This window comes from Dipodomys merriami, unplaced genomic scaffold (assembly GCF_024711535.1).
Source record: "Dipodomys merriami isolate MVZ:Mamm:240054 unplaced genomic scaffold, mDipMer1.0.p SCAF_60, whole genome shotgun sequence".
Taxonomy (NCBI): Eukaryota; Metazoa; Chordata; class Mammalia; order Rodentia; family Heteromyidae; genus Dipodomys; species Dipodomys merriami.
Genome location: NW_027206180.1, coordinates 1,233,047 through 1,260,000, shown reverse-complemented (window position 1 = coordinate 1,260,000; position 26,954 = coordinate 1,233,047). Strand labels below are relative to the sequence as shown.

Genomic DNA, 26,954 nt, shown 5'->3' with positions numbered 1-26,954 from the left:
TCAACCCATTAGGCACTGGTGGCTCACACCTGTAATCCCAGCTACTCAGGAGACTGAGATCTGAGGATCAACAGTTCAAAACCAGCCCAGGGCAGAAAAGTCCATGAGGCACTCATCTCCAATTTAACCACCTAAAAGCTGAGAGTGGAGCTATGGCTCAAGTGGTAGAGAGCCAGCCTTGAGCGAAAAAGCTAAGGGACAGCGTGCAGGTCTTAAATTCAAGCCTTTAGTCCTAGCATAAAATTGAATGAATGAATGAATGAATACATAAACCAACGCTACAACTTGATGTTGGCTTGATTTAAACTGAAAGGGATGTCAGTCTAGCTTCTACTGATAACCCATTTAACTACTCATGGGCCCCCAAATACCCCCCCACACACATACAAAGCTATATATATATATATATAGCTCAGGGCCATGGCTGTGTACATCTTCCTTTGGAAGAGAAGGCTGCTAACGGAGGCCAACACGGAGTATAAATTCAATACGGATCTGCCGCATGGTGTACTTGATTTCCAGGCAAGTGAGAGCTGGTACGTCACTTCCCAGGGGAAGTCTGGACAAGGGAGCGAACAGCTCACAAGCGTCTAAAAATGGCCTTGGAAGAGAAATGACTCGGGCCGCTGTGGGATTGGAAGCAGGTGTCTCGATTTCCAGTATTTATGCAGCTGCTGTTTCTCCCGCCTCAAAATATAGCTAAGCCACTTGGAGCTGGCGGGTGGGTTTAAACCTCTCGGTGTGCCAGGGTGGGAAATATCTGCCTTTCCACAAAGGAGCGTGACAAGAGACAAGGTTTAAAGATAGAAAGCCTTCGCAGCAACTCGTCTTTCTCGAAGGCAGCATTTTCTAAACTCTAGTCCTATGACGAGCAGCTGTTGTTTAATAGGTTTTCTAAGAAAGAGTCCCCGAGTTTGGAAATCACTGGATAAAACTTAGGGATGGAGGTTTTCTTGGCGAGAGGAATGTGTCATTTGTGTGGTGCTGGGAGTGGACCCCAGTGTTTCTGCCCCTCATTCTTTAAAGCTTTTATGTCTTCTCATTCCCATCCCAGACTCTGCAACCAGATGTTTTTTTGAGGGGGGGTGAGGGAGGGAAGACTCAAGAGATTCAAGTTCTCTCTGGATTTGCTGGCTCCTGACTGGTGCTCTACTACTTGAGTCATGCCTCCAGCCCATTTTTTTGCAGGTTACTTTGGAGATAAAGTCTCATGGACTTTTCTGCCCTGGCTGGCCTTGAAACTCAACCCTCTAGATCTTAGTCCCCTGAATAGCTAAGATTGCACACGTGAGTCCCTGGCATCAGGCTGGGTTTTACTTTTTGTTATTGTTGTTGGCCATGGGGCTTGAACTCAGGGCTTGAGGACTGTCCCTGAGTTCTTCGTGCTCAAGGCTAGCACTCTACCACTTTGAGCCACAGCGCCACTTGCAGTTTTCTGGTAGTTAATTGGAGATAAGAGTCTCAAGGACTTTCCTGTCAGGGTTGGCTTTGAACTGTGATCCTCAGAGCTCAAGCTCCTGAGTAGTTAGGATGACAGGCGTGAGCCACCGGCACCTGGCTGGTTTTACTTTTTTTTTTTAAATTGGAGACCAGTACTCTGTCTGGTCTTCCCTGCCCTCTGAGATCTGTCCCTAACCTCACAGCGGAACCTCCTTTTTCTCCTGAGACTCTGAAATGTACCTCTGATCCAGACAGACTGAAGTCTGGTTGACAAACCTCTCTCATCATCTTTGCTCAAATCATCCTGAGATGATGGCTTCAGGCTTTGGTCCCAGGGTTGCCCACGATCAGGACCTGTGAAGATGGGCTGATGTTATTATTGGTGGTGTTACTATTATTATTACCTGACCTTCCTTCCCCCCTCCCCCCAACCCAGGGATTTCTTCGTTTCCTCCTGTGCGCTTAACTGCCACAGTTTCCCTACAGCTTTTATCGCCTGGGCTCAGTGGATGTCACCACAGGAAAATCGGAAACTGCCAGAGGATCACCTCAGTGCCTCTGGAAGCCCTCGCCCCTTCCCCTCCCTTCCTTTGAGAAAGATTTCTTCCATTTCTGATGCCTGCTCTCTCTGGCTCTCTCTCTCCATCATGTGTCACTGAATGCCTAGTTGGCCTTGATTTGCTTCATTTGCCTGGGGACAGTCTCATCCTATTGGTGACAAGCGTCTTAGATGAGCCTGACCTACAGTCCTCTAGAACGTTCTCTGTGCAGGCCTAGATGGAAACTGTGGACCCTCAGATCCTGGGGTGAATATCCAGATTCCACCAACCACAGATGGAAAATAGTAGAAAAAAATGTACTGACATGCACAGATTCCCCTCCCTCCCTCCGTCTCTTTCTCCCTTCCTTCCACTTCTTTCATGATTTTGGAGCTCAAGCCCAGGCCTCACACAGGAGTTATAGCATTGCTTCATCATGAAACTCTTTTTTGTTGTTGTTGTTTTTGTACCAGTCCTAGGACTTGAACTCAGGGCCTAGGCGCCAATTCCATCTGAGAGGCTCCCTTCAAATCCAGCAACAATTCTGTTGTTGGTGGAATTTGGTTTAATGAGGATTCCGGTGTGGGTTGTGCAGCTTGAAAAATCTCTCGGAACAAAGATGGCTGAGATGGCTGGGAAAGAGCAGAAAAAAAATGTCCCCTGCAAAATTACCCAATGGGCCCAACACTGGTGCTCAGATGTCCTGGCCTGGCTGAGATGATTCTTGTTTTAGTGTTGAGATTCTTTTCCTCAAGAGCTCTACCACTTGATCTACAGTGCCACTTCTGGCTTTTACTTTTTCTGAGCAGTTTTATTGGCGATAAGAGTCTCAAGGATTTTTTTCCTGCCTGGGCTGGCTTCAAACTGCCATCCTCAGATCTCAGCCTCCTGAGTAGCTAGGATTACAGGCGTGAGCCACCAGAGCCTGGCTTTTAGTGTGTTTTACAAAAAAAGACAGGTTATACTAGAGACTCAAAACGCATGACTCATACTGCTAAAACCTAAGTGATCTTTTTCTTCTTTCTATTTTCTAACTTGTAATGGTATAAGCCACAGCCTGTGATTAAATCTTAGCTGTTCAGGTACAGGGCAGGAGCCTGTACTGGCTAAACAACCCTTCTCAGACCACACCAGGAGAACTGGCAAGCCTCCCTAGCTTTCACTGGGCTGGAGCTTTTCCCCCCTACTATCTAGCTATAAGACACTCAGTCCTTGGTCCCCACCAGGATTCAAGATGTTAACATCGAGATCAAGACTCAGATTCCACCACAGAAGCTCCCTTCAAACCCAGCAACAATTCCACTGGTGGAATTTGGTTAAATGAGGTTTCTGGTGTGGGTTGTGCAGCGTGAAAAAAAATCTCTTGGAACAAAAGATGGCTGAGATGGCTAGGGAAGAGCAGAAAATGTCACCTGCAAAATTACCCAGCGATGGGCCTGATGCTGGAGCTCAGACGCCCCGGTCTGGCTAAGATGATTCATGTTTTAGTATTGGAAAGTCTCAATTCCCAGGAAACCTCCAAGGTGTGTGTGTGTGTGTGTGTGTGTGTGTGGTGTGTGTGTGTGTGTGTGTGTGCGCGTGCCAGTCCTGGGGCTTGAACTCAGGGCCTGGGCACTGTCCCTGAGCTTTTGCTTGAGACCAGCACTCTACCACTTGAGCCACAGGGCCACTTCTGGCTTTTTCTGTGTATGTGGTACTGAGGAATCGAACCCAGGGCCTCATGCATGCTAGGCAAAGCACTTTACCACTGAGCCACCTTCCCAGACCCTCACTCTCTATTATTCAGCACTTAGGCTCTTACCACTTTCGCTCCTATGAAGAATGTCACCGTAAGTCTCAGTATTGGTGTGTGTTATGCCTCCTGTTCCTTCTTCCTCTGGAAGAATTCTTCAGAGCAGAATCGCTAAGGCCAAGGCTTGCCAATGAGGCTTAAAAAAAATGTGAGAGACAAGTCTGACTTTATTTTGAGGGGATTCATTTCGAGGCCACATGAAAAACATCCCACTTTTAGGAAGACGTCCAATAGTCCCATTCAGATGGCGGAGAGGGGGATGCAGCAGAGCAGGGGTTCAGAGGAGGCCGTGGTATCCGTGCTTGTCCACGACTCGCTGGCTGGTTGACCTCTGAAGGTCCCCTTGCCCTCTCTGCACACTGACCCTCCCCTCGGGTTGTTCTTTGCCTCTTGAATCTTCCAAATAATGGAGGAAGTCATTGCTTATGCTTACCAGTGATTCGCCACTGCCTTCAAAGATGCTAAAACTCCTAGCTGATAGGCAGGTCCTAGTTCATGGATTTTCCTGCCTGGGCTGGTTTCGAACCATGATCCTCAGATCTCAGCCTCCTGAGTAGCTAGGATGACAGGTGTGAGCCACCAATGCCCAGCAAGAAATCATTCCTAAAGAATAAGTATATCTGATGCAATTGTTGAGATGCAAATACATTTTGGTGGGGTAGAGGTTATTGGGATTGAACTCAGGGTTTTTGTTTTGCTTGCTAGGTAGGTGCTCTACCACTGAAACCCCCTCACCCCCAGCTTTGGGTTATTTTTGACAAAAGCTTACTTTTTTGCCTAAACCAGCCTGGACCATGATCCTCTTATTTATGTTTCCTGTCGTAGCTGGGATGGAAGTTATGTACGCTCCACCATGCCTAGCATCCTTCTGTCGAGATGAGGTCTTGAGGAACTCTTGCCTCTAGGCTATCCGGGAACCATGCGCCCCTAGATTCCAGCTTGCCACACAGCCGAGATGATAGATGTACAGTCCATCACGTCCAGCTCTTGATTGAGATGAGGTCTGGTGCTTCTTTTGACCTAGAAACCCTCTCGATCTCCACCTGCTGAGAAACTAACTCTGTAGACATGCACCCCTGGTGCATGGCTATACAGATCATTTGTAGAATTTCAGCACAGCGTATGCAATATTTGGGAGATGCTTAGACTAAAAATGCATCGTGCAACTGAAGCGCAAGGTCCACTGGATCTGCTGCGTTCATTTGTTAACTCAGCAGTCTCTGATCCAAGACCCCCACGAGGTCGCATGACTAGAGGACCTCAGCAGGTCTAGGGCTCAGTGGGGGCAGGGATTGATGGGAAGAAAGAGGAGGTGGGTGAAACGGGAGGCCATCCTGGAGGAGGAAGCGGGAAAGAGCAGTATAACTAGTAGCACCGGCCCTTGAGTCTAAGCCCTGGAACTGCAGTACGGTGATTTAATTCCTCCCAGATGATGGAGAGAAGAGACAGCTGGGAAGTGAGTAACATCTAGCCTGTTGTCCAGGACAATGCTGGACAAATAAATGCCAGGTAGGATGTGTCAGTGTATTGATTCTAAAGATGAATCAGCGCCGATGATGGTGACGTGGCGGCCAGCACGTGGCCAAGCCCTAGGTTCATGGCCGCCTCTGCTTCTGCTTGTAAACATCTGAGCCCAGACTCGCAAATCTGGAGGGGGTTCGGGCGTTTGTCTCGGGTTTAAATGCAAGCACTAGTCGTGTAGCTGGGCTGCCAGAGAGAAATCTTACATAGAGTATGTCACACAGCCTTTCTCAGCTGCTGTGATGGAAAGTTCTAGAAGCAGAGGATAGGGTGTCAGCTACACTGGACCACACCCTAGCACTGATCAGCAAGCCACAGAACTCCAGAATGTTCCACAGAGGCAACCCTCACACCACTCCCAGGCCGTGTCTGGGGACATTCTTTTTATGGTTGGTTGTGGGGCTTGAACTCAGGGCCTGGATGTTGTCCCTGAGCTTTTAAGTTTAAGGCTAGCTTTCAACCACTTGAGCCACAGCTCTACATCTGTTTTTTTTTTTGGTGGTTAATTGGAGATAAGAATCTCCAAGGCCTAGCTGGCCTTGAAGCGCAATCCTCAGATCTCAGCCTCCTGAGTAGCCAGGATGAGAGCCACCACACCTGTCTTGTCTTTTTTCTTTTGATATAGCATCTCACTATGTAGTTCTTGCTGGCTTCCATTCTCCTTGTGGTCCTACTGTCTCAGCCTCTTGTGGTCTGGGATTACAGGCATGTGCGATCATTCCCGGTCCATCCTGCACTTTAAATGAGATCATCTTAAGTTTTTTGGTTTTTGTTTCCCCAAATACACAGAGTGGCACATCAGGCAATGGGACAGTTTTGTGGTGGTTGTTTTGCTTCAGGACTTATCTTTGCATCAAAGATGACTTAAGTAACTTGCAAGAAAGACAGTCCATCCTTGACTCCTGTTTTTACCCACTCGCGCATTTTTTTTTGTTTTGTTTTTGTTTTTTGTCAGATGTGGGGCTTGAACTCTGGGACTAGGCACTGTCTCTGAGCTCATCAGCTCAAGGCGAGCGCTCTACCACTTGAGCCACAGTGCCACTTCTGTTTTTTTTTTTTTTGAGTGGTTTATTGGAGATAAGAGTCTTATGGACTTTTCCTGCCTGTGTTGGCTTTGAACCTTGGTCCTCAGATCTCAGCCTCCTGAGTAGCTAGGATGACAGACGTGAGCCACTGGCACCCGGCTCATGCATTGTTCCTTCATTTCCAAAATCCCAAGCCTTCGTCTTGCTATTCCCTTTCTGTATAGAGTATTTTTTTTTTCTCCTCAGTTATTCCATAGGGACAGATTTGCTAGCAACAAATTCTCTGAGTTTTTCTCCACCTGAGGATGTCTTTATTTCTCTTGATTCCTGATTTTTCTTTTTTTGAGATTTAAAAAAAAAAATACAGTTGGAAAATGTTAAGGTACTTCCTGCAAGTTGCCATGGTTTCAAAAGAGAAATCTACCGTCATTCAAATCCTATTCCCCTTTAAGGAACACCAATTTCTACCCCCCCCCCCCGGTCTGTTCATGATTTTTTTTTTCTTTGTTGAGACTTGAACAATGTGTTCCTGGTGGATTTCTTTGGATGAGTCTTATTTGAGATGTTCCCTTCTTGAATCTATCACTGTCTTGATCCAATTTTGGGAGTTTTCAGCCCTGGTTTCTTTAAATATCTTCTCAGATATTTAAATGAGCATGGTGGTATACACCTGCAATCCAGCCCTGGGGAAGTTGAAAGAGGAGGCTCAGGTGTTGGAGGCTGGCTTGAGCTACACAGTGAGACTCAGCCTCAAAACAAGAACAAGACAACCTTTCCTTTCCCTTTGCCTTTTTCCCCTCCTAGAATGCTGACTGAGGAACATCATCACTTGCCTTGGTCTTATAAGCCACTGAGTCTATGTGTTTGTTTGTCTTTGATGCCAATCCTGGGGCTTGAACTCAGGGCCTAGGTACCTGTCCCTGAACTTCTTTTGCTCAAAGCTATTGCTCTACCACTTTGAGCCACAGTGCCACTTCCTGTTTACTGTTGGTTAATTGGAGATATGAGTCTCATGGAGGGTTGGGAATGTGGCTTAGTGGTAGAATGCTTGCCTGGCATGCATGGAAGCCCTGGGTTCGATTCTTCAGCTCCACATAAACAGAAGAAGCCAGAAGTGGCGCTGTGGCTCAAGTGGTAGAGCACTAGCCCTGAGCAAAAGAAGCTCAGGGGCAGCACCTGGGCTCTGAGTTCAAGCCCCAGGACTCGGGCACGGGGTGAGGGGTGGGGGGGAGAGAGTCTTATGGGCTTTCCTGCCATGGCTGGCTTTGAACCTTGATCCTCAGATCTCAGTCTCCTGAGTAGCTAGGATTCCAGGCATGAGGCACCTGTGCCCGACCCAAAAATATTTTTAAAATGAAAAAGTTAAAACAACAACAACAACAACAACAAAAACTGAGCAGCCAAGGAGGCGGGAACCGCAGCAGCAGCAGCGGTGGGAATGAGTCAGGCTGGAACTCAAGGGCATCAAAGGAGCCTGACTCACTGTCAGCTACCTGGAGGAGGAGGAGGTCACTGGCGGGGGAAGGAAGCCACATCCTGGGGTCCCCTGTGTTTGCAAAAAGGAGCCCCAACTCCTCAGCTCGGCTGAACACAAAGCAGCCACAACCCATGAACGCAACCTCTGATGGTTCCAATAAAGCATGGCGGTTGGGCTGCGATTTGAACTCCGCCTCCTGGTCTGTTCTTCCCCACGACCATTAGGGAATGCGAAGTCCACTTTCTTCTTTCTTTTTGAGGTGGTTCTGGGGCTTGAACTCAGGACCTCAGCCTTTTTCCTCAGATCTGGTGCTCTACCACATGAAGCACAGCTCCGCTTCTGGCTTTTCTGGGGACTAATTGGAGCCAGGGCTGGCTTTGAACCTCGATCCTCAGATCTCAGCCTCCTGAGTCGCTAGGATAACAGGCGTGAGTCTCTAGAGCCGTCTGGGAGGCGCTGTGGTTTGAATATTTGCCCGTTAGAATTCATGTGTTGGCCAGGCGCTGGTGGCTCACGCCTTCCATCCTGGTGACTCAGGAGGCTGAGATCTGAGGATCGAGGTTCAAAGTCAGCCCAGGTAGGAAAAGTCCATGAGATTCTTATCTCCAATAAACCACCAGAAAACCGGAAGTGGCACTGTGGCTCAAGGGGTAGAGCACTTGCCTTGAGCTGAAGAGCTGAGGGACAGAGCCCAGGCCCAGAGTTCAAGCCCCGCGACCGACAAAAATAAATAAATAAAAGAACTCAACTTGTTGGAGTTTTTAGGGAGTCCCTACACCATGGACGTCAGGAGGGCGACTCCCTCATGGTGGAATTAGTGTCTTGGAGAGACTTGAATGCGCACAGGACTTGCTCTGTCTCATCACGCCTCTATCTGCCACGAAGGCTCTTACTGCAAGCTGGTGCCATGCCTTTCATTCCCCCAGAATCCAGAACTATCAGCCCTTCTTTTCATCTTTCCTTCCTTCTTTCTTTCTTTTTTTGTTTGAGGCAGGGTCTTGTCATGCAGCTCAGGCCAGCCTTGAACCCACGATCCCCCTGCCTCAGACTCTTTACCTGCTGGCATTATAGATGTATGCCATCAGAACGGGGGCTTGCTGAACCTTTCAACTTCGTAAATGGCCTAGCCTCATGCATTATGTTATAGGCACAGAAAACATATGTGACAGAAAGCAGAGTCAGCGAATGTCTGACTCTGGTGGATGCGGCCTGGTGACATTTTGGAGTCTGAATGGACTGCATGAAGTGTACTAGGGAATGGCAGACTGCTGCCCGGGGCTCCTCTTTGTGGAGAAAATGCTTGTCCGCCCCTGGCAGGTTCCTGTTCCTCTTAGAGCCGCCCTTTGAGGCTGGGCAAGCCCCAGAGAGCCATAAAAGATTTATTCATCATCTTCTGGGAAGTCAGGCGGCCGATGCTGGTGGTGCTCAGTGGGATGAAGTTTAGGGGAAATTGTGACTTGAATAGCTCATGCCCAGGTCAGCGGCTCCCGGCTCTCGGCAAAGAGCCGAACTTTCTAGCTGGGCTCAAAATAGCTGTTTCTGACGTGGCTTTGCTATGATTCATACTGGAGATTTCCACACTCGAGGGTATTGTGGATGGTTCATTTTTTTCCCCCATACAAGTCTGGCTTTTTCTATCTACCCTTAGACCCCATCACACATTGCTGATATATCCCATAATTCCCATGGTTTGGATCCTGCCTTTTAAAATGTAATTAATTTTTTTTGTGCCAGTCCTGGGGCTTGAACTCAGGGCCTAGTTGCTGACCCTGAGCTAATTTTGCTCAAGGCTTATGCTCTACCACTTGAGCCATAGCATCACTTTTGGCTCTTTTTGGTGGCTAATTGGAGATAAAAGTCTCATGGACTTTCCTGTGGGGTCTGGCTTTGAACTGTGATCCTCAGATCTCAGCCTCCTGAGTAGCTAGGATGACAGGCATGGGCCTATTGATTCTCATGCTTTGCATTTTTGCTCTGTCCCAAACTCTGGACCAAGCGTTTTGCCTGGATTATTTTGCATTCAATCCTTCAGCCACTCTCTGGCTAGATTCAGTGGCTAGGGAAGTAGCTCAGTGGTAGAGCACTTGTCTGGTATGTGCAAGGTTTTGGATTTGATCATCAGCAGTGCATATACACTTGTACGCACGCATGTACGCACACACGCGCGCTCACACACACACACACACACACACACACACACACACACACACGCATGCATGCATTCAGATTGAAATCTTAGAACTAAAATCCAAACCTCCCACCACTGTTCTCAGGCCTTGCATCTTTCTGTCTTGTAACCCTCCTTCTGTCCCTCATTCTGCTCCATTCCAGGGCTTTCTCTCCGTGCTGGAACATGAAGCCTGCCCCTTGCTCAGGGCTGTGTGTTCACTGCCCATACTGTTTTTTCCTTCCATCTTAGACCAGTTCCAACTTTTTGGAAGTTCATTGGAGATAAGAGTCTCATGGACTTTTCCTGCCCAGGCTGGCTTCAAACCATGATCCTCAGATCTCAGCCTCTGGAGTTGTGAGGATTACAGGTGTGAGCCACCGGCACCTGGCTTCAGCAAATTCATTTTGAGAGGATGAAAACATTTGCGGGGGGGAAACCTCAACACTAATTATCAGGGGGAAAATTTTTAAAAATCACAATGAAGGGAAATTCAGCAGCAATAACAACAACAACAAATACCTTAGTAGGGTCTTTAATACCGTGAAGGTTAGTGTCTAGAACAAGGAAAGTCTGAGAGACTTTCAGAGCTAAGAGATAGCTCGATCAGGAAGATCACAGCTCAAGGTCAGCCTATAAATAGCCAAGAGGAGCCTGAGAGGAGAAGGTAGACTAAATGTCCTGTGGTGCTCTGGAAGGGATCCTGGCACGGAAAAGGGACATTGGGTAAAAACCCAAGGAAATCTAAACAAACTGTGCATCCTAGATGATTCTAGACCATCCCTCACCTCTTCAGCCCGCACACCTCTGCCTGTGGGGTTAACCTCTCTGTTTGAGGCTCGCCTTTTGCCCGCGGTGGACCTTCAACCTGATGCCCTCTCCTTTCCCATCTTGGCTTTCATTCTGCAAAGACATCGAACGTGTCTCTCTGGTGTGGGCACGCAGCCAATGTGGAGGCTCCCTGGCTCCCAGGCTGGTTGTTTGGGGTCCTTCAGTGTGACCGTCATCCCTTCCCTTCACCAAAAGAAACATCTCCCACGATTCCCTGGGCTCCACGCTGGTCTAACATGGAAATCCTATTTCCCATAGAGTGGATGGCTCCATCCTCTTCCCAGGGTGTGAGCGATGAAACGAGCCTCGTGATTTCCAAGCAAAGCGATTTTTTTTAACCGAAAGATGACAGGAGACCGTCCTAATTTATCCCCACCCCACCCCCACCCCAGCCACACTCGCTCAGCATTTTCGCCTCACGCTGCCATCTGCTTCTCTCACCATTCTGGGTGACCCGGGACCCTCTCTGCTTATTCTGATTGGTTCGTGGACTACGAGTGTTAAGGAGAACCACCAATCACAGCTCGGCTTAGATTCCTAATGGTCTGAATTCATCCTTCTGAAATTGCAGAGCAGGGAAGTGGGGGAGAGGGAGAGGGGGGAGAGGGGAGGGCTAGCTTTCCGAAAGGGAATTGGTGAATAATAGGATAAACCATCAAATGCTAAAAAGCAATATTAAGTTGCTTAGGCCATTTTAATGGGTCACAGTTATTGTTATTCCAGGCTCCTCAATCTTCACGGTTTTCATTCTGCAGCCCCCACGGTTTCCTAGCAATATTTCTGATATTATGAGGTCCCCCAAAAGGCCTCTGAAACCAATTCATGCCCTTTCCAGCTGGGGTTGGGAGACGTGTCAGCGCAGCGGCGTGGTGACTCCTGGAAGGTCATTCAGAAGTGTCAGGGACACGGAGTGAAATGACCTGACAGGCAGATAGTTGAATAATCTCCCGGGACTCACGGGTCATGGCCTTCAAGGCCCCACATCAGAGGTAACACATCCATTATTCCAAGAAAACCTTTCTGGAATCCCACTTGGGCACAGCAGACTGGCTCCAGGAGAGCCATTGGGACACCAGGCTTATTATTAGGTGATTACTCTCAGCCTTGGAAAGGGCATTCCAGAACAATCTGGCCCTGGTGTGAAGTGCCCTATGACCAAAGAAAAGAAGCCGCCTGGACCCAGGATTGTACAGACTTCAGTCACTAGGCTTAGCAAGAGCAGCTCATCTGCCCAAGGTCAGCAGTTGGAAAGAAGCAGAGCCAGGATTTGAACCCAGGTGTTTCCCCACCAGCACCTGTGTCTTAGGAGATGCTGACGAGGCATCACAGAGTGCCAGAGACAAATCAACTTAGAAAGAGATCGGGTTTCCTTTGGCTGACTGTTAGAAGTTCAAACAAACCATGGCCCATCGACGCCATTGCTTTGGGCCTGTGGCAGGGTAGCAGATCATGGTAGGAGCTTGCGGAAGAGCAAAGCGGTTCATCTGATGGTCGGGAAGTGAGACCAGAAGAGATGGGGTTCTATCACCCCATTCAAGGTTACACTCCCAGTGACCAGAAGGCCTCCTACACTAGACTCTACCTCTCTTAAATTCTCACCCCACTTCCCAGAAGCCCTGAGCAGGGGACCATGTTTTTAATGCATGGGGTCTTTAGAGAACAAAACCAAACTATAACACCCCTGATTGCTTGGGGGGGGGGCAGACAAATCAAGTAAAGCTGAGACCCCAGAAACTCAGAGAAGATGAAAAAAGAGGCAGGAGAGGCAGGGGTAGTGGTGGAGGTGGTGGAGTACAAGCTAGGCACTGGTGGCTCACACTTGTAATTCCAGCTACTCAGAAGGCTGAGATCTGAGGATCAAAGTTCAAAGCCAGCTCACGCAGGAAAGTCTGTGAGATTTTCATCTCCAAGTAACCACCCACAAAACTGGACATGGAAGTGTAGCTCAACTGGAGAGCACCAGGCTTGGGTGGACAAGCTAAGGGATAGTACCCTGGCTCTGCCTGAGTTTAAGCCCCAGTACTTGTATGTGTGTGCATGCATGCACACGTGTGCACACACACCTGTGCACAGGTTGTGTACAGAATAACAACTTTTGCCAGGATCTGGAGGCAAAGTAGGTACCCTCAGCTACAGAGTGACCTTGCAGGGTATGACATGAAGGGACACTGGGACACTGGGTGAGGGGTCACGCTGCAAAGGAAGGTGCCAGCAGCAGCCTCCTTTGCAAGGCAGGCTGGGAGATCCAGCATCTAGAAGCTTGTGAATTAAAGGCAGTTTACTTACCTCCATGGGAAATGGCGACTCATTAAGAGCAAGCAACTTCTGTGCATGACACATTAGCGCTGAGAAGCTGAGCGGCTCTGCCCAGCCCTGAGTAGCCTGCCTGGGGCTGGCATGAGCTCCTGTGCTGCAGGATGATGGATGGCAACAGAGCTGGCATGCCACTGGGAGCCTGTGGAAATGCATCACGATATTGACTCCCCGGTGAGAGGCCTCAGATCTAGTTCCCTGGTATTTAAGAGTCTCTGGGGATGAATACCAGGAAGAACTTCCTGTGGATACTTGCAGGGTTGGGGGGTGAGGGGACATGAAATGAGCAGTTTAAAGGCTGGAGTTTGATTGGGTTGCCATGTTTCTACTTAAAGGAGACAGAGCATGCTAGGTGCTGGTGGCTCTCACCTGTCATCCTAGCTCCTCAGGAAGCCAAGAGCTGAGGGTCACGGTTTGAAGCCAGCCCAGGCAGGAATGTCTCTGAGACTCTTATCTCCAATTAACCAGCAAAATGCTGAAAGTAGAGGTGGACTCTCCCTTATGTGGAATGCTTGGGACCAGGAGTGTTCCAGATTTTGAAGGTTTGCAGAATGGAGACTATTTTGCATAACCTTCACGTGAAGACTCAGAATACAGGATGCACCAAAGGGTTTTCTGATTTGGGGTAGGGGGGGGTCGTGCGTATTTTAGATCCTTCTCTGTTTTTAGATTAGGGATGCTCAGCCTGGACTCAGTTTCCTCTGTTACGATGGCGACATTACAGCGGTGGTGATACTGTGCAAGTACAAGGTGATCCTGACAGCAGCAGGGTAGATTACAAGGGTTCTGGAGTGGGGCCGATCTCATTTGACTTTATCTGTTGGTTTTTTGCAGGGATGGGAATAGAACCCAGGACTTCACGCTGACCCACTGAGCAGCAGGCTGGTACCCAGATCCTATTTTAAACCTCACCCCTATTCCTCCTTATGTCTGTCATCTGTGAGATGGGCCCACAGTCTTTTCACCTTCTAGGCCTGTCTTAGGGGTTAGATGAGGCCATGCACAGATCCTGGCTTAGGACAAATGCTCTGTAAATATTAACTATTCTTGTTACTAAGGTAAATTCAGCCTTTTTAAACTTCAAACTGGAGGCGGGGTAGGGAGGGGGGGGGGGGGAAGAAAGCACAGGATCTTCCCTACCCAGGACAAGGGTTAGCAGACTTTTCCGTAAGAGCCCCTGTAGTCAATATTTGAGGCTTTGTGAGCCACCAGTTCTGCAGTGTAGTTGTGCCAAAGCAACCATGTGAATTCAAACAGGCAAGCATGACCTGTGTGCTAACACAGTTTAACCACACAGAGTTGGATGCCAGTGGCTCCCACCTGTAACCCCAGCGATTGGATGAGGAGCGAGAGATTGCAGTTTGAAGCCAATTGGGAGCAGACAAGTCGGGAAGACTCCATTTCCCAAATAACCAGCAAAAAAGCCAGGCTGGAGGCATGGCTCAAGTGGTAGAGCACCAGATGAACAAGCAAATTCAAAGCCCTGAGTTCAAGCCACACTGCCCTCCCCCCAACAAACAAACAGACCTCTTACAACATAGGATTTGAGGCTGGATTTGACCCGTGGGCCTAGGGAGTTGTGAAGGATCTGATCGAATGTCAAGAGACTTCCTTTCTTTTGCTATGGGCAGGAAAGCATCCCTGAGCGAAATGTTGCCACCTCTGTCCCAGTTTAAAGTGGAGCTGAATGTGACACCTGGAGCCAGGCAGCCGCCCCCGCCCTCCCCCAGGAGGGAGGGAAATGGCATCTCGTGGGGTGTGATGAATGCTGTGTGTTGCCATTTTGAGCATCTTCTCCCCCCTTCTTCTCCCCCCCCCCCCCCGACAGCAGGTTGCCCATCTGAACTGCGACGTGATATGAGAGTTAGACCCACAGCCAGGAGTGCATTTAGCCATCCCCAGGACACAGGCGATGTGGCCCACAGCCTTCAGAGAGAGAGAGAATAATAATAGCACAATCTGGGGCTGGGAAGGTGGCTCAGTGGTAGAGCGCTTGCCTTGCATGCATGAGGCCCTGGGTTCGATTCCTCAGCACCACATAAGCAGAAAAAGCCGGACGTGGCGCTGTGAGCTGAGGCGCTGAGGGACAGCGCCCAGGCCCAGAGTTCAAGCCCCACGATCAACAAAAACAAAATAAAAATAAAAATACTAGCACCATCTGGGCGTCCATTGAAAATGGACAGGCATGAGCCACCGGCGCCTGACTTTCTCATTTTACTTTTGTTTTGAAGCTGCGTCCCATTTGGGCTGTCCCCAAAGGGAGGCCGTGCAGGCCTTCCGCCTTGATGCTTTTGATTGGTGGGTGGGAGGCAGGTGGCAGATGGGACAATCCCTTGAGAGACTAGGTGACTCAAGGGTAAGCAGCTTACAAAACAAAAACAAAAACAAAAACAAGCCAGGCACTGGTGGCTCACGCCTGTCATGCTAGCTACTCAGGAGGCTGAGATCTGAGGATTGAGGTTCAAAACCAGCCTGGGCAGCAAAATCTGTGAGAGCTTTTTTTTTTTTTTTTTTGCTCAAGGACAATGCCTAGGTCCTGAGTTCAAGCCCCAGGATCAGCACACACACACACACACACACACACACACACACACACACACACACACACACACACACACACACACACACACACACACACACACACACACACACACACACACACACGGCACCATTACAGACCTGGCAATTCACTGTGGAAATGCAGCCTGCACAGATCTCGTAGACAGGTGCGAAGGGTCTGCGTTGGGGACACTCCCCTTAGGGCTGCAGGTAGAGGTGGACAGCAGGAAATCAGTAAATGTGGTCACCGCTGGGGAAACGATTTGTAACAGGCTACAAAGAGAAAACCAGCCAGGCTTTGTCCCCGCCGCTGAGGAAGAGATCTGCAGAGTGCTTTGTGGCGAGGACTGCAGGTCTTCAACATTAGATCGTGTTATTCCCTAACGGCGGATGTGCAGACACACATGTGCACAAACGCGTCATCAGCCGTGCATGGGTTCGTAGCTTGAACTACTAGTACTTGGGTACATATTTTGTCTTTAAAAACAACTAAAAACTCTGCATGTGTGTGTGTGTGCACATGCGTGTGTGTGTGCACATGCATGTGTGAATGTGTGTGTGTGTGAGAGAGAGAGACAGTACTATCTGTATATATAAAACTTTTCACTTGGATTGTAGATCCCTTATTCAGAGTGTGTCAGATCAGAAGCATTTGAGACCTCAGATCTTTCCCCACCCCCCAATTTCAGGATATTTGCATATGCATAATGAACTCCTTGGGAATGGCCCCTCTGTGCACAGTCTGAAGGTGGCTTATTTATCTGTTGTTGGTGGTTTTTAACAGCATTAGTCCTTTTAATGACTGTCATTTTTAATTTTTATATTATATCATTACTGTTACTTTATTATTTATCTTTTGCAATACTGGGGGTTGCTAGGTAAGTCCTCAATCACTCTTCTACCATACCCTAGTCCTTTTGCTTATTATTATTTTTATGTGCAAGTCCTGGGGCTTGAACTCAGAGCCTGGGTGCTGTCCCTGAGCTCTTTCTGCTCAAGGCTAGCACTCTACTGCTTTGGGCCATAGCTCCACTTCTGGTTTTTGGTTGGCTCACTGGAGATAAGAGTCTCACAGACTTGCCTGCCCTGGCTGGCTTCAAACCTCAATCCTCAGATCTCAGCCTCCTGAGTAGCTAGGATGACAGGTATGAGCCACCGGTGCCAGGCTGCAACCTGAGTTCTGATGGACCAAACCCCATTCAAACCATAGCACCATGGCAAATGTGTTTCCTAGCCCTCAAGGGCTGCTTCACAAGCAAAGAGATCTAGGTATGCGTGGCCCTGCCACGTCTAATGGTCCTCCAGGCTGTCCCCGAACAAGAAGAGCACACCCAGCCTGTCCTGCAGGAATTCTGTCTTTGAGATAGGGTCTCACTCTGCAGCCTCTGCCTCCTGGGAACCGGAATTCCAGAAGTGCACCACCACACCCTAGAGGAACTGGTGAAACCGAACCCCCTCGTGGTCTCCGGTGCTAACTCCTGCGTGTCTCGCCGCGATACAGGTCAGCTGGACGTCATCTCTATGGCAGAGACCAGCATGATGCCGGAGGAGATCGAGCTGGAGATGGCGAAGATCCAGCGTCTCCGGGAGGTTTTAGTCCGCCGGGAGTCAGAGCTCAGGTTCATGTGAGTGTTAGGGGCAGTGTTTGGACACGAGGAGGCGTGGGGGGGAAGTGAGGGGGTGTGGGGGGGAGAACAGAGAGGTGCCCTGGAGAAGTAGACACTTAGCAATTACTCTGTGTGTGTGTGTGTGTGTGTGTGTGTGTGTGTGTGTGTGTGTGTGTGTGTGACTTGAACTCAGGCCCTGGTGCTGATCTTTAGCTTTTCTTTTGCTCAAGTGGTGCTCTACCACTTGAACCACAGCTCCACTTCTGGTGTGTGTGTGTGTGTGTGTGTGTGTGTGTGTGCTGGTTCATTGGAGATAAGAGTTGCACACATTTTACTACCCAGCCTGGCTTTGAACAGCGATCCTCAGATCCCAGCCTTCTGAGTAGCCGGGATTACAGGCGTGAGCCACCATGCTTGGAGCACAGCATGGCTTGTTCCTAGCTCATTCCCGGGGCTGGGTGATGCCATGGACTTTACTGGAACAAATCAGAGCCTCTGCTTTAGCCTCCTACCTGAGGCCTCCTTTTCCTCCTGGCCTCTCCACCCCTCCCCCCATGCCCGGCCTCCCGCCTCTCCCATCCTGTCCCATCGCATCCAGGCACCCTCCCGGAGGCCGCCCGCCACCTCCAACTCATTTCCTCACCCTTCATCCCAGCCCTGAGTCACATCATTAGCTTTTAATAACTCCCGCAGGCTCTGGCTGCCCAGCCCGGCTTCTCTGCGGCTCTGAGATCAGCGGCTCCTGCTGTTGATCTGGGTGCCAGATAATGAAGCATCTTCTGCCTCCGAGCGGGAGGGAGCGCTTATCTCCATCTTCTGCCCACTCCTGGGATCGTCATGAAAGGGCCGCGCACGCTCCTCTCCCCGTTCACTCGGGACGGTTGTGGCTTTTAATCAGCCCGTCAGATTCAGAGCCGCCAGGCGTCCGGGGAGGGCAGATTTCAAGAGCGCAGCCCTGGACCGAACTCTAGGAATATGATTTTTAGTGTGAATCATGTGGTGTGAAGCAAAGGTCAGGCCCCGGGAGCCTGGTGGAGAGGGGCCAGCGGGGAGCCAAAGCCCTAGAGGGAGATAATTATCACACGGAACCATTTTGTCTGTCAATGAGGAAACGGAGGCACAGAGCCGTCCTATCGCTCAACCAGGAATGTAAAATCACAGATTATTGCACAACCCAGGCTTTTTATCAAGTCCATCCAGGTCTTGGCTTCCATTGCAACTGGTTTTGGATCTAATTGTTGTTGCTCTCCTCCTCCTCCTCATTCATCCTCCTCTTCTTCCATTTATTCTTCTCTTCCATTTTCCTCTTCCTCCTCCCCCCTTCTCCTCCTTCTCTTCTAGTTCTTCTTTTCCCTCCCCTCCTCCTCCTCTTCTTCTTTGGTAGCAATGGGGATTGAACTTAGTGCCTCATAGTTGCTACACACTACCATTTGAGCCATGTCTCAGTGTTTTTACTTTTACTTTGTCTTCAAATAGGGTCTCATGCTTTTGCCTGGGCTGACCTTTAACTCTGATCCTCCTATTTCAGCCTCCTAAGTGGTGGGGCTTATACACCGGCACTCAGTACACGAGACAGGGTCTTGATAGCTTTTGCTCAGGTTGAACTGCAATCCTCCCATCTTGTAGCTGAGATTACAGATATGTGTCACCATGCCCAGCCTTTTGACTTCTTATCAACTGTATGTCCCAGAGAAAAAAAGATTTTGCCCAGTGAAAGTCTCAGTCTTCCCATCTTTACAATGAGGATGATGAGGTCTCCCTGAGAAGGCTGTAGCAAGGGAAGACAAGTGAATGAAAAATGGGTGGGCTTTCTGGGGGGCAGGAGCGGCTGGAACCTAGGGCCTCACGCATGCCAGGTGAGCACTCTACCACCGAGCTCTGCCCAGCCCTCCTCCTTTCTGCATATAGACAGCCCTCACCCCAGAGTCACTGGGAATCAGAGCAGCCGAGTGATGAATTCACTCTCCGACGGCTCTACTGCTCAATCATCAGATCCAGGTTTGCCAGGGGGCCTAAACTTCATTAGGGATGATTTTCTCCAGACACCTGCATTTTTCTTTTCCCTTTCCTGAGCCAGTGATTTTGAAGTCTGTTAAGAAGAGCTTTAAGTCCTAGTAAAATAAACCACCTGTGTTTATGCAACCCGACAGGTCTCAACCACACCGGGGGAGTGTGCGTTAACCTGTTGCACTCCAGCTAAAAATAGCATCTGCTAAGAACAGGTCACCTGCCACAGCCCCGGTGCATATCAACACAGGCGAGTGACACTACCTGCAGAAGAGCTAAAAAAAACACAAGTTGCCTTGAACAAAATAGACAAGGATTTGAGGAGCAGCAGAAGAAGGAACAGCAAAGGATCGGAGAGGCTACAGACAGGAGAGAGGGGAGACAATTCCAGATTAGGGCTCTGAATGCAAGGAGCCTCCTGCTTGGTTTGTCTTCTGTGCTCAGAACAAGGTTTAAGAGCTGTGTGCATGGTGTCTTATGCCTGTAATCCCAGCTACTTGGGAGGCAGAGATTGTATTTCCAGGCCAGCTCAGGCATAAAGTTCATGAAGCCTCATCTTAACCAATAAAAAGCTAAATGTGGTGCTTCACACCTTTCAGCTCCACAGAAAGTGTAAATAGGAGGATGACAGTCCAGGCTGGCCCAAGAATAAACATGAGATCCTATTTTTGTTTAATTGTTGTTGTTGTCGGTCGTGAGGCTTAAACTCAGGGCCTGGGTGCTGTCTCTGAACTTCTTTTGCTCAAGGCTAGCAAGCATTCTATCACTTGGGCCACAGCTCCATTTCTGGCTTTGTTGGTAGTTTCTTAGAGATAAAAATCTCATGAATTTCTCAGCCCGAGCTGGCTTCGAACCACCCTCCACAGACCTCAGCCTTCTCAGTAGCTAGGATTACAGGCATGAGCTACCAGCGCCTCCAAAAGGGGCTCACAACTTCAACCTGTGAGCAATGGGGGACAACAGTTCAAGCCCACCCAAATCCCAGGGCATCGACCCCTAGTAAAGAAGAGCAAGCTTATTTTAGAACCTGCACCTTTACTTCTGGAAAGACCTCTAGGACTGCTCTCAGCCAGCGGTCTACTGCCATTGCAAAGAATGAAAATAAAACTTCCAAATGCAATCTCTTAGTGGCGCCAGCCATATTTCACGTAGTCATTCATCTAGAATAGCTACTGGCTATTTACTGGCAAGCACACATTTATGTCGGCTGTATCTATTGGGAGCAAGCTGTATAGGGCTGGGCATGGTGGCCTATGCCTATAATCCCAGCACGCAGGAGGCAGAGACAGTAGGCAAAATACCTGCTGTATAGACTGAGGATTGCACAAGAAGGTGTGGGGACCAGTTTCAGCGTGGCAAGAAGTTGCCCACTGAGTATTCGCTCTTGCTGGTATCAAAGAAGCCACAGGCCAGCCTGGGCACTGTTGATTAGCTGTTGCTGGTATCAGCAGAAGTGAAGGGCCCAGCCTGGGCACTAGGCAGGTGACAGTCAATTGAACACACAGAAGCAGCTCAGAATAGCAGCAGTGTGGATGGGAGAATGCTAAGCAGGATGTCTAATTGGATTTCTCCGTGGGTGACTCACTGCTTTGATGATGCTATTGTCCCCTTGGAGTGTCTCTCATGAGATCTGAAAATTTTCCACCTGCACTTGGGGTCTCTAGGCCTTGTTTCCAGGAAACCCGGGACTCTGCATCCCCCGCCCACCTGCCTGTCTGCCCCCACCCGCACAGACTGACCACCAGGGGCGGTCATCACCACAGACAAGCCACGGTCCCTTAACAGGGGTGGAGGTGGGGGCTCAGTCTGCTTAGGGAGAGAGCCAAATGGTGAGGTAGTCGTTAGAGGGGTACTGAGGTAGCCTGGGAGCACCAGGAAGCTTCCAGAAGGAGGTCCTGGGCTGGGTTCAAGGAAGTAACAGGAGACAAGAGTGCTCTGATTTGGGGGGAGGAGTTGGGCAATGACTTGGAGAATGGTGTCGCTGAACTCCAGGCTTGATAACTAGAGATGAGGCTCAGATGACATGGCGCAGAGGGGCAGCGGCTGGGGCCTTGGCCCCCCCCCAAGACTGGCCATGCTGGACCTCAGAGAAAGAAGAGTAGGTCATTAAAAATCATCCAGAGAGGCCCAGTATGATGGCACCTGCCTATTATCCCAGCACTTAGGAGATGGAGACAAGAGGATCGTGAGTTCAAGGCCAGACTTGGCTACACAGTGAAACTCGGTCTCAAAACATAAGATAAAATAAAGGGCTGGAATGCAGCTCAGTGACAAAGCGCTTGCCTACTAAGTACAACATCCTAGGTTCGAACCCCAGTAAAGTACCAGAAAAGACTAAATAAATAAATAAGTAAAAACCCAGATAAAAACTAGAGCTGTAACTCAATGGTACAGTGTGTGCTTGGCATCCAAGAGGCCCTGGGCCTTTTTTTGGGGGGGGGGATGGGTCAGTGTAGGTCTTGAACTCAGGGCCTGGGTGCTTCTTTGTGCTCAAGGTTAGCAATCTAGCCCTTGAGCCACAGTGCTACTTCCAGTTTTTGAGTGGTTAATTGGAGATCAGAGTCTCACAGGGACTTTTCTGCCTGGGCTGGCTTTGAACTGCAATCCTCAGATCTCAGCCTCCTGAGTAGCTAAGATGACAGGTGTGAGCCACCAGCGCCTGGCTACACTTTTTTTTTTTATTAAAAAAAAGTAAAACTAAAATCATGATACAGGCTTAGTATAAAAATGGAAATGAAACATACAGGAAAACAAATAAAGGAATTAAATATTCCTTCAAAATAACCATTGCAATATTTGGAATAGGTTTTTCTTTTCTCAATGTATATGCAGTTTGCAAAAGTGGATCATTATTTTCCTAACTGGGCTCACTTGCTTGCTTCTTTTCTCTCTCTTTTTCTTTCCTTCCTTCCTTCCTTTTTCCTTTCTTCTTTCTTTTTTGGTACTGTCCTGGGGCTTGAACTCAAGGCCTGGGTGCTGTCCCTGAGATTTTTTTGCTCAAGTCTGGAGCTCCACCCCTTAAGCCACAGCTCCACTTTTGGCTTTTTTGGTGGCTAACTGGAAATAAGAATCTCATGAAATTTCCTGTCTGATAGAGCACTATCTTTGAGTAAAAAAGCTCAAGGACAGTGCCCAGGCCCTGAGTTCAAGACCCACATCCGTGATTGACACTGATAGAGGTGAACACAGAGATAATAAATGAGAGTCAGAGAGGGTCCAGCCTCCTGGCTTGCTCACTTCCGGCCTCCGGGTCTCCAGCTTGATGCTGAGAAATGACTGCGTCCAGGGGCTCCTGGAGACGTCTCAGCTTACTGCACCTGCCTGTGAGCTCAGAAAGTCAGCAAAAGCTGAGCAAATGCATCTATTCCTTCACCTTAGCAGGAGACAGGCGGCTCATTCTGTGCCATTAGGGTTAGCTCTAGGTGTGACTTAAGTGAAAATACCCTTGGTTCCTTTTCAGCTGTGATAGCACCCAGGCCAAGCCTGGAAGGCACTTATGGAAGTCACTGACAGCCCAGAAAATGGCCAGAGATGTAGCTCAGGGGTAGAGTTGTCTTGTTTTGTAAGCATAAGGTCCTGAGTTCAACCCCCAGCACCACACACACACACACACACACACACATACACACACACACACACACACACACACACAAATGTAGCTTAGAACTAGACGGCAGCCAGTCAATATGAAGAACAGAACTGAGAACTCGCTCCCATCTGGGTGGGTAGAAGCAGGTTATGGCCTTTCTGCTGGCAGAGGGAGGTCTTTGGGGGGGTGGGAGTCAGTGAACCCCCACTTTTCATGCATGAGGCCACAGAGGTCCAGAGAGACAAATGACCTGCCTAAGGTCATCTGACTTGAGCTGGGGACCTACATACCCCAAACCAGTGTTCCATCCCCAAGCTTAGACATCCCTTCCTCCTCTTCTCCACATCCCAGACTTGTATCCTTGCTTTTCCTCTCTCATCCTCCCATAATTATCAAGAAAGGCTTTGAGTTGGAACCCAACATTTCTGAACTTGAGCAGGGCTTATTTTTGGCCAGGGTCACTGTCTGAGCCCTACAGGATTTATCAGCCTGCCTGGAATCTACCCACTCGACACCCCCCACACACAATCCACGCTGATGCAACAACCGAATATAACTCCTATTGTCCTCGGAGACCAAGGGACCACGAATGGAGCTCAATCTCTGAGTTACTTGTGGAGGATTCTGGAAGGTCTCCAGTTGAACGATTGCTAAAGAAACCCACAGGAACAGTCTGAGCCCCTCTGGGCAAGCCTGGCTCGTTCGTAGCAGCTGCCACCTGCTAGGATGTTCCAGGGCAGAGCTTGATTAATGACTGGCGTGTCTCTGGCAGCGAGAGATTATAGGTTGAAGCCAGAAGTTCCTGCCTCTAGCTGGAAAGCTGGGAGGAGGGTGGAGCTGCCACGGGCAGAGGCCCCACCCACAAAGAAGCCAACCAACCAGGCTGCGGATGAAAATGCTGAAGAGTGTGTATGTGTGTGTGGGGGGGGGGGGTGGGGGGTGGGAGAGAGGGGAAGAAAGGTAAAGTACACAGGTGCACTTCACATGGCAGGGCTGAATCTCATCATGGGCTTGCTCTCGCTAGCAGTGTGGACCAGCGTAGCCCTGTTACCTGTCACCACCCTGGGAAAAGGAGAATTTTAATGCTCCCCTTTGGCTTCCCCAGATCATTTTCAGAAGCAGAATAGGATGGATCACCAAAAGGACACACGCCATCTCCTCCTCAGAGGCCCTGAAGCACAGCCCGCCTTCCATGTCCCAGGATTTAAAAACCACACCCACACCCACAGAATTTAAAAACCAACCACGGACCACAGATTCGGGGGTGGGGGTGGGGGAGGGGAGGCAAGGAGGGAGGGAGAGGACAAGAAAAGCCAAACTTTGTGTAAGCTGCGTACCATGGCTCGCATCTGTCATTCTAGCTACTCAGGAGGCTGAGATCTGAGGATCAGTGATGTAAAGCCAGCCTGGGGCAGAAAAGACCATGTACACTAGTCAACCACCAAAAAGTTGGAAGTGGAGAGCTGTGGTTCAAGTGGTAGAACACCAATTTTGAGCAAAAAGAAAAAAAAAAAGCTCAGGGACAGTGGCCAGGGCCTGAGTTCAAGCTTCAGGACCAGCAATTGTGTCTATACTGCACACGTCCAGACTTTCGCATCGTGTCATTCTCTCCTGCATGATGGGCTCTAACATCTGTTTACACAGCGTTCGTATGGTGTCGGTGATTTGAAACCTCTGCGGGAGGTGTGGGCTCTCTGTGTGTCCCGTCGATGTGGAGGTCATCTTCAGGACATCCCGCATCCAATCCTCTGCAGGGATGGTTTGGCGACGCTATGGTGTCATGGCCCCCTTCTCTCCTGGCTGCCACAGTGGTGCTTTCATGAGGCTGGCAAGTGCAACTTCCAGTGGAAACATTCACACAGACGGATCCGGCAGGGTCCTCCTGCAGTCACCCAGGCGAAACTCAGTCCAGCCAGCGGCCCCACACAGCAGGCACTGGCCTTTATTAACGAGGGCAGGCCTGCTCCCACTGAGCCTCTGTTCTTAAAGCAGGGAGGGGCTGGGTGTGCGTGCTGTGTCTTTTAACCTGCGTGGTGTCCTGTATCCCCCCAGGATGGATGACATCCAGCTGTGCAAAGACATCATGGACTTGAAACAGGAGCTGCAGAACTTGGTCGCCATCCCAGGTAACGACTTTACCCAGTGCTAACACCTGCTCCAGGCTCCTCACCTGCTCTGCTTATACTGCTCCACTCACCCCCACCGCCCCCCAGCCCCCAGGTCTAGAAGACTTCCAACGATTTCTTTTTGTTTTGTTTTGAGATAGTCTTAACTTATAGTATCCCAGGCTGGACTGGACCTTACAATCCTCCTTCAGCCTCCCAAGTACTAGGATTATAGGTATGTGTTACCATACCTGATACTCAACTCTCTCGCTCGCTTTCTCTCTTGCCCACATTGTTTCCATTTCTCTCTCTTTCTCATTCTTTGTTTTTTCTTTTCCCTCCCTTCCTCCCCTCCTTTTCCTTCTTTCTTTTTTGTTGGTTGTGGGGCTTGAACTCACGGCTTGGGTGCTGTCCCTGAGGTTTCTTTTCACTCAAGCACTCTACCACTTGGAGCCACAGCTCCACTTCAGGTTTTCTGGTGGCTAATTGGAGATAGAGAGTCTCAAGGAGGAATCTTCCCTGGCTGGCTTTGAACCACGATCCTCAGATCTCAGTCTCCTGAGTAGCTAGGATGACAGGCGTGAGCCACCAGCGCCCGGCTTCAATTATTTTAATTGTCTTTAACAATGTTTTTCTTCACCCCAGAAAAAGAAAAGACCAAGCTACAGAAGCAGAGAGAGGATGAGCTTATTCAGAAGATCCATAAACTGGTCCAGAAGAGAGATTTCTTGGTGGACGACGCAGAGGTAGAACGGTTAAGGTGAGTGGGCCGCATGGTCCTAGTCGGCTGCCTAAGTCCACCCTTCCACCTGTCCTCCAATCCCATCATCACCTGAGACTCAGCCCTGCTTGACAAGCCTAGCCTCTCCCCGGACACAGAAACCAAACAGATCCTAGCCTTCTGACCGGAGGATCCGCTTCATATTCAGAAAGTCCTGCAAAGGCCTGGGTGTCTTGGCTGAGCACTACTTTGAGGTGCCCGGTGGGGAGTTCCATCACAGAACCCGTGGCAGAGCGCCCCACATCTTCCCACTGTGCTACACCTCTCTTGTGGTCTCTAAAGACTCCACCCCTCTGTGCTGACTGGCTGCCTTCTCCATTTCCCACCTTGTTCTTTCCATTCTTCACATTCGTGGCTCTGATGTTCTTTCCCTATGTATTTGCACCCATCCCCCTTGACCTAGAGGGACCGCCCCAGGCCCTGGAGCCGGGGTGAAGCTATAGGCCTCAGAGAAGGCAGGGCCTGGGTTCAGCTCTGAACAGCCATTCCTGAATGATTTCATCTCCGCCAAAAGCTCTCTCCTGGCAGAGTACACCTTCCTCTTGTTTTCCCCTGTGATCTTGGAAGTGTCTCTCCAAGGCCCCTGGAATGAGCTTTGTCTACATCAGCTGGGCTGGGCCCACCTAGTTAATTCCTGGCCGCCTTGAAGAGCTGAGGTGACTTCAGCTCTTGTTTTCTGAGACCTGCCACACACATCGGAGGAGCTCAGGTGATGTGTGGCTTGAAAGGTACACAGTTCACTGAACTTCCACCAGGGAAGCTGAGTTCTAGAAAGTCCCTGCTTCTGCCCTGGACTGTCCCTGTAGAGCTGGGTTGGCTTATTTACCCGTTGTTGATAGATCTCTACTTTAGAACAGGACTAAGCACTCCTCACAAAAGCCCCATCCTTGGGTTTTATGGCCTGTGATAGCTTCACTTCACTGGTTTCTAGTTATTTTTTTTTCTTTGCTGACTGTACTTTTCTCTTCTGCACCCCTGCCTTTCCAGGGAGCAAGAAGAAGACAAAGAAATGGCAGATTTCCTGAGAATCAAGTTAAAACCTCTAGACAAAGTAACCAAATCTCCAGCCAGTGAGTTTACCGTATTTCCTACTGTCCCATAAAAGGGAAAAGGAGATTTCAAGCAGGTGCCTGCTAGAGTCAGAGGGCCAGCATCAAACACTTCCTAGAGATCAAACCTGAGCAGGGCTGGCTGCATGGGA

At 49.5% G+C, this 26,954-nt stretch overlaps 1 protein-coding gene across 1 annotated transcript in view; it reads left to right on the top strand.

The window, feature by feature from the left end:
- The window catches only part of LOC138814512 (bMERB domain-containing protein 1), a 43,190-nt gene that overhangs the window by 13,043 nt on the left and 3,193 nt on the right, over positions 1-26,954 (top strand). The window contains exons 2-5 of the mRNA XM_070003438.1: positions 17,166-17,289; positions 24,920-24,993; positions 25,618-25,732; positions 26,741-26,823. Coding sequence (XP_069859539.1) covers positions 17,166-17,289; positions 24,920-24,993; positions 25,618-25,732; positions 26,741-26,823 — 396 coding nt within the window. The remainder of the gene's footprint in view (positions 1-17,165; positions 17,290-24,919; positions 24,994-25,617; positions 25,733-26,740; positions 26,824-26,954) is intronic.